Source organism: Buceros rhinoceros, unplaced genomic scaffold (assembly GCF_000710305.1).
Source record: "Buceros rhinoceros silvestris isolate BGI_N320 unplaced genomic scaffold, ASM71030v1 scaffold15598, whole genome shotgun sequence".
NCBI classification, from domain to species: Eukaryota; Metazoa; Chordata; class Aves; order Bucerotiformes; family Bucerotidae; genus Buceros; species Buceros rhinoceros.
The window spans coordinates 1,446-8,874 of record NW_010425245.1 but is presented as its reverse complement, the minus strand read 5'-3'; the positions used below and the strand labels follow the sequence as shown (position 1 = coordinate 8,874).

The 7,429-nt window shown below is 52.3% G+C and overlaps 1 protein-coding gene across 1 annotated transcript in view; it reads left to right on the top strand.

Moving 5' to 3' along the window:
- The first annotated feature begins 4,429 nt into the window (after positions 1-4,429).
- The window catches only part of LOC104497788 (sodium/calcium exchanger 3-like), a 3,432-nt gene continuing 432 nt past the window's right edge, over positions 4,430-7,429 (top strand). Inside the window, exons 1-4 of the mRNA XM_010141069.1 lie at positions 4,430-4,606; positions 5,095-5,194; positions 6,775-7,050; positions 7,361-7,422. Of these exons, the coding sequence (XP_010139371.1) occupies positions 4,430-4,606; positions 5,095-5,194; positions 6,775-7,050; positions 7,361-7,422 (615 nt within the window). The remainder of the gene's footprint in view (positions 4,607-5,094; positions 5,195-6,774; positions 7,051-7,360; positions 7,423-7,429) is intronic.

Genomic DNA, 7,429 nt, shown 5'->3' with positions numbered 1-7,429 from the left:
AGCCTTTAGTCTTACCAGACCTGTTGTCTCCCCTGCTTGTAGCATCTCCTCTCTAACCCCTGGGCTCCCTGGCACAAGGAGCAGAATACCTTGGTGAAGCACCTGCTGCAGTAGCCCCAGCTTGCCTAGCCTTAGCAACCTGTGCATGCTTCTGTAGCACGGATAGGTTGCTAGGACTAGGTGTTAGCACACACCTATGTGCCAGAGTAGGCAGAGTTTAGGGGACCCCTCTCTTGCCACCTTCCTCTTCCAGGGAGGAGGTGGAGGCAGCCCAGGAGGTCCTGGTAAGCTCCTGTTCTTGCTAGGCATAGCCAGACCTTATCAGGCTTAATTGGGGTTGACAGCAGGGAGTCCAGGGTGCAATCTGCATTGAAAAGTAGGTACTGATGCTGATACCAACAGAAATCAGTCTAGTTAATAATTAAGCTGCAGCTTGGCAGCATTCACCTTGACAGACTTGACCTTCCAAATTAAAAATCTGTTTCTCTCTGCCACACCTTGTTTTATTTATCACAGCCCTTGGTAGTCTTCTTTGCAGGCTGCCACACCAGGATGAGGTGTGACACTCCTCACCAATACTCTGTCCCTGCTTCTTGGAGGAGCCCTCCGAGACCCTAGCCCTGCACGGTCCCTCGGGATGTGGGGGCCTGTGGCCACCTCCGCTGCTGCAGGCGCGTGCCCCACAGCTGCTGCAGAGACAGTGGCCTGCTGTGGCTCTGAAGGCAGGCTGGTGCACCCTGCTGCTGGTGAAGTGTTTCCCTGACAGGACTGGGGCTGTGCACTGCCACTGGGATGTTGCAAGAGTTTTAGTCCCTCTCAGCTGTTGGGTCTGTACACGCAGGTCTCAAGTCAGTCCTCAGCATCCCATTGGAACTGGTAGGTCCAGGAGGCCTGGAGCAGGTTCAGGTTGGGGTCTAGTGTTTCGCAGAGGTTGGCACAGATTCCTGTCACCGGGAACCAAGGTGTCCTAAACAGTGGGTGGGGAGAAGTGGCAGATTCATGTAGGTGCTCTGTATTGGTTTTTGGAGGTGCTTAGCTCTCCCTGCATGGAGAGTATAGGTTGGGGCAAGAGACGTGTCAACCAGGCTCCTAAGGTGCTGTCATTCCTGCCACAAATGGCACTACCTTAACTTCAGAGGACAGTCAGCAGCCTGGTATTTGGCATCTGTGGGTCACTTGCATGAGTGCATTGAGCAAAATCCAGCACAATATTGGCATGTGACTCGGTTTGTCTCCTATAGTAGGATTGAGGCAAGTTAAAAGTTTCAGATGCACCTTTGAAGTTTGTTAGGTTTCTGTGGGGTTTTTTTAGCTGTTGCACATTCACAAATGTGATTGGATTTTAATGAGGCTTGAAGAAATTACCTACTTTTTTCCTTATCTGCAAGCTTCCCCCATTAACATTTCTGCAAGGTACTCACTTGGACATGCTGCCTGTGCACGTTCTCCTGTGGTTTGCTTGCAGCTGTCATTGAAAGACTTAGCCTGGCAGTGGTATTCAATCAGCTGCCCCCATAGGACATCCTTGACGTGCCTTCTTGGGCCACTGTCTTTCTTCAGTCTGTGCCCCAGTTCACTATATTCACTGCGGAGGAGCTGCAAGGTGACAGCACAGCCTCCATTATTCATGTCTTGATGGATGTGCTGTCAGCAGGCTGCAGGTCTCCATCACTGGTCAGCTTGTCCCTTCGCTGCTGGTGGCCTACCTAGAGCTTGAAGCTGCCTCTGGTGACACTTATTCCACTGGACTCTGAAATAGCATGAGTTTCACAGCCCTTCAGTGCTGTGATAAGCGTCAGCAACTTCACTTTGGCGGAGCACCCCATCCCACACTTGCATTGCATCTGGCCCCCAGGCTGCCAGAGCAATCTGTCCACTCTTGCACATGAAACTGTCACTCGATTTACTCTTAAGAGCTGCCTGGCAGGTGATTGCCACACTCATCAAATGAAGTAGGTGATCCACAAGTGGCTTGCAAAGACAACAAATGCACCTGCTAGCAGCCAAAGGTCCTGCCTCTGGCGGTGGACACAGGTGTTCCCATGCAGCCTGCCCGGCAGCCTGGGACCTGGCACACGGTGAGAAGAGATGAGGAGACCTTCCTCCTCACAGGAGCATTTCAGATCTTGCACTGTCCTGCCTGGCACAGATATATAAACCGGCGTGAGCAAGACTTGAGGTTCTGGGATAAAGTTGTGTTGGATACTGCTGGATACTGGGGAGGAGAAAGCTTTCTGCCCTGGGTGTGGTTACAGACCTGCCTGAAGCTCAGCCTTGCCTCCATGGTTAATGTTTGCATGAAGCTACGTGTTGTCTTACCGTGCCAAAGGCTTTTGTCAAATCAGTTAAAGTGGGGACTAAGGCTTCATTGCATTGTCTCTCCTGGAGTTGTTAAGCTGAGGAAATTCTGTCTGATATTCCCTGTTTTCAGGTCAGCTGCTTCGATTCCAGAGGTTTGCTTCTTGCGCCATGCGACTGCAGCTAGTGGGTGAGAGCCCAAGGGACCGTGCTGCCAGCTGCGACTGCAGCTTTTCAGATGTAGTTACTTCCCAGTGAAGGTGTAGTGAGCCAGACTGTCCCCAAGTCCGGGCTTTGCCTCCCTGCTGGGATGGCTGCTGTGCGTTTGCTCAGCTCAGTACCGGCAGCACGCGCTCGGCTCTTCTGCCAGGCTGGTCCTTGCAGAGCTGAGGGTGTCGTCTCTCCTGAGCTTAAGTTCTGGGGGAGCTCAGACAGAAGTGAGTCACGTACGTGGTGCGGCAACTGATGTGTCAGCACCTACAATTTTAACAATGATTACAGCTTGTCATCTTCTTACACTTCCAGGCAGAGGCAGAGACTGGATTTTCTCGATCTCTGTGTTGGAAAAAGATGTAGATTTCATCTAACTCCCTGCTCAAGTGAATATAAGCAACTTGAATCGCGTTCCTGATAATCATCTGTTCATGCCTTCAAGCGTAATATAAGGCAGAAGGTTTTGTCCAGGTTCACGCCTTTCCTGCACTTGCCTGGCTCAGCTGCCTCCTCCTCTCTGTGCTCGCTTGGTCTTTACCTGCCGTTGCCTCCCTCATCCCCCAGCATCCTGCATTGCCCATTTTCTTCTTCAGGTGCTGTGCTCCCCTGTCTCTGTCATTTTCTGTAAACTTCTGGGGATTCTCAAACCCAGAGTACGCTGTCTTTGAGCTAGGCAGTGATGGTTTTGATGTCTGTCATTGATTTCAGATGACGGATGCAGCTGTTTCTGCTTCGGTGATGGGTTGTAATAATGTCACCTGCCACATGAGTTATTATATATTTTATAAACTCTGCAGGTCTTGCAAGGCTTACAGTCAGCAATCAATCTAGCTGGGTTGATGAAGAGAAGTCAGAGTTTATAACTAGATTTCCCTGGGACATCATAATTTTTGGTGTGGAGCGTGAGATCTGCTGGAGCCCACCTGGGATCAATCACATCTGAGGCACTACCTGGGATGTTTGTAACCTCTACAGGAAGCCTCAGATGACCTCTGACCCCCGGGTTCTGCAGAGCTCCAGCTCCTGCTCCCAGGCACAGCTGGGCCTTGTGTTGCAGCTCACACACCCTGGTCAGGCACAGGAAAGCCAGGGGAAACCCAGCTTTGTTCTTGAGATGTCAAGGCTTTTCAGAGAGCCCATCAGCCTGTGCCTGCACCTGGGTGTGTGGGTGGGAGAGGGGACCTGCATCAGGGTCAGGGAGAGTGCCAGGACACCCTTCCTGCTGGTTGGGGTGCTCCTTCCCATCCAGGCAAAAAGGACCTCCCCAGGTACCTCACTGGGTTTACTGAGGGAGGTTGTGCTTGACAGGGTCATCTCAGCATGCTGCTGACCTGGGGTCCAGGTTTAGTTTCCTCCAGCAGAAACTAAACATTCAAAATACTAATACAAAAGAAAAAACCCACTTGTTTCCTGACTTTCTTCTTCCTGTTCGTTTTTCCAAGCACTAGGAACACATTCATATGTGCGGTTGCGACTGTGTGTGTCCGAGCGTTAGATCGAGCACTGAGTGGCACTGGGTGCCAACAGTGATTTCGCAATAAAGGGGAATAAAAAGAATGTGTGTCTTGTTCATTCAAACCAGGAAACACGTCAGGGCATTAACGCTGTCTTAAAGGATGCTTGTGCCACATGGCAGAATGAGTTGGTACCTCAATCTCCCCAGAGATGTGGCTGCTGCAGGGATGATGGGATGGCATATGTCATCCAAGAGCACCAATGCAGGCTGAAGAAACATTTGGGGTTTCTTTTTAATAAATTAAATTGTGTAAGTTCGTAGTGGCTAACTGATATTCAGAAATCTTGATCCTTTGTTTCTGTGGTCCATCACCCCACCACTGCCCCCAGAATTGCTGTATGAGCTTAGCAAGCTGTGAAGGGGCTGTAGAAGCTCATGCACCGACCTTACAGACAAGCCCCCATGGTGCTCCAGGGTGGCTGTCTACATCTTGGTGTCGACCTTGCTTTCACAGAGGTGGCTGAGAGGAAGCTGACGGTTGAAGAGGAGGAAGCCAAGAGGATTGCAGAGATGGGGAAACCAATACTTGGCGAGCACCCCAAACTAGAAGTCATCATTGAGGAGTCCTACGAGTTCAAGGTCAGTAGTTGTCCTAGGGGTCCTCCAGGAGGGGAAAGCCATGTGGCACTGAAGAGCAGCCATGAGGAGCAGAGGGTGGCTGCATGTGCAGGAAAAAGGCTGCTGGGAAAGGAGTGTGCAATGCCATAAAGGATGGGGGAAACCTACAAGACATGGCAGGGAAAGTAGCTGCTGGTAGGCGAAGGTGGAGGAAGAAAGACCAGGGACCCCACCTGGAAACAGAATGTGGCAGCGTACAGGAAAGAGCAGAAACAAATGCGTCTCTGATGAGGCAGGAGTGAGGGAAGAAGGAGCCTCATCACGTTTAAGGCAAATGAGCTGGCTCTGGTGAGGTTTGAGTTGGTCCCTGTACTCCAGTCAAGGCTTTGTCTTGCTGTGGAGGCACTTCCACAGTTTGGAAAGGGTCTGTGAAACCACAGTGCACTGTAAGATCAGCCTTGACCACCAGCAGCTGGTTTAATTGTTGTGCATCTTTATTCCCACAACAGAGCACCGTGGACAAACTGATTAAGAAGACAAACCTGGCTTTGGTTGTAGGGACACATTCCTGGAGGGACCAGTTCATGGAGGCCATTACCGTCAGCGCAGGTGAGGGGGACATCAGAAAATCCACACCAGCATCTGCAGGGTTCATGCTGCCTGGGATGGGATCTGTCTGGGCTTGAGAGTCATCATCTGCTCGGTCAGTGATGCTCAGCTGTGGTGCGCGTGGTGGCCATCAGCAAAGCCAGTGCAAAGAGCTCCGCTGCTCCATATATACTAAGCTTTTGCAACTCCATTAGCTTGGAGCACAGGAGATCCATCTTTCGGTGCAGAACCATCCAGGAGGCCAGTTTTCAAAGACTTTTCATCCACTGGTGGGGCTCCTGCTGCTTCAGTGGTCTGTTGAGCAGGGTACAGGCAGCAAAATCCCGTTCTGGCTGGGCTGGTTGCTCCCAGTGCCCAGTGCTGTCCTGATCGTGTAGCTCCTGCTGCTACATGATGTCCCGTCTGCCGCTGCCTACTGATCTCTGGAAGTAGGGAGGGTAACCACATGCGGACAGAAGTCCCATGAGGCAGCAGCTGGTCAAGGGAAAGGACCAGAGACTGCCAGCTGTTGCTTGGGGACCCTCAGAGAAGTCACCTCTTCCAGAGACAGGCAGCTGTGGAGAAGACATTTTAGGCCTTTCCATTCCATCAATGACACTTGGGCACCTTTCTGAACCTTTCCTTGATGGTTGGGCATCTTCCCCAAAGAGCTGTTGTCCACCCAGTTGTGCACGCAGCTGGGAGGCAGCAGGTGGGTGGGAGCTTTTGCAGTGGCCACGAGGGCTTCTTCTGGTGTGAAAGAAGAGGTGTAGGGTATTCAGTTCTCTTCTTTCTAGCAATTAAGAGAGAGTTTCTGTGGAAGCAGTACCTCCATACTTGAAGTAATGCTTTTTCCCAGGCCTGCTTCTCTCCTCCTGTGTCTCTTTCCTTCCCTTGCCCTCTGCCCTGTGCTCCCTACCTGCTTTCTCTTCCTCCACTTTATTTCCACCATCCCGTATCTGCATCAAGACCATCAGTGCTTCCAGCCTTGGGGCTGACCTGGCCCACCAGGCTAAGGAGGGCACCTTTCCAAGGGCCTGCAGCACAGCTGCTGATACCCTCGCAGCGATGAGAAATTTCTTGCTGGGGCACTGCTGGTGATCAGCCCATGCTCTGGAGTTGGAGGACCAAAAAGTGTCTCCAGTTTCCCAATTCTATCACTTTCTGCCATATTTCGTGCCAAAATATCACTTGCCTTCATGGTAGTGGCTAACTTCATGTTGTAACTTCATGGTGCTCCTCAGCAGTGATCTCCACAGGTTGACTACATCCTACGAATGTAGTCAACATCCATACAACAACATCAACACCCATACACGGTGTATGGGACAGGGCTGCCCCTCTGTGGGTACAGCACACTGCCCTGCCACTCCCCAGCGCTGCAGGTTCTTGGGTGTCCTGGGAGGCACCCCGCTTGCCAAGCTTCACCCATCACTGAGGTACCTGGTGTGCCCTGAGCCTGCTTCATGGCCAGCACCATGACACCTTATTCCAGGAGAGCAGCATCCCTGGAGCCTTGAGGTGGGGGGGCCAAACACAGGCTGCAGCCCACCCCTGTGATCTTGACATGCCCCAACCTCTCCCTTCCACATCATTTGCAGCGGGTGATGAGGATGAAGATGAGTCTGGTGAGGAGCGCCTGCCTTCCTGCTTCGACTATGTGATGCACTTCCTGACCGTCTTCTGGAAGGTGCTGTTTGCCTGCGTGCCCCCCACTGAGTACTGCAACGGCTGGGCCTGCTTTGTCGTCTCCATCCTCATCATCGGCATGCTCACAGCCGTCATTGGTGACCTCGCCTCCCATTTCGGCTGTACCATTGGCCTCAAGGACTCGGTGACTGCTGTCGTCTTTGTCGCCTTTGGCACTTCTGTACCAGGTAGGGTAGCTGCGAGGAGGGAGCGTGGTGGGGTGAAAGTCCTCCAGTGGCTCTCTTGCCTCCAGGGGAGCAGCTCTGTCTTGGGATGGGTTTCAGACTGGGAAGGGACTCCTCAAAGCCCTGCCCCCCACTTGGTGGCAATATGGGGTCCCTGGATTTTGGGAGGGGGATTGTGCATCTGGGGAGGTTCATGTCCCAGCCTGCTCAGTGTCACACCTGAGCCTTCCTTGTCCCTGAGACATGAATGGTTGCCCATTTCTTATTCACTGGACCCCCAATGATTTCTCCTTTCCCCCTCCCCCAACCCCAGACACATTCGCCAGCACAGCTGCAGCCATCCAGGATGTATACGCCGACGCCTCCATCACACATGTCACGG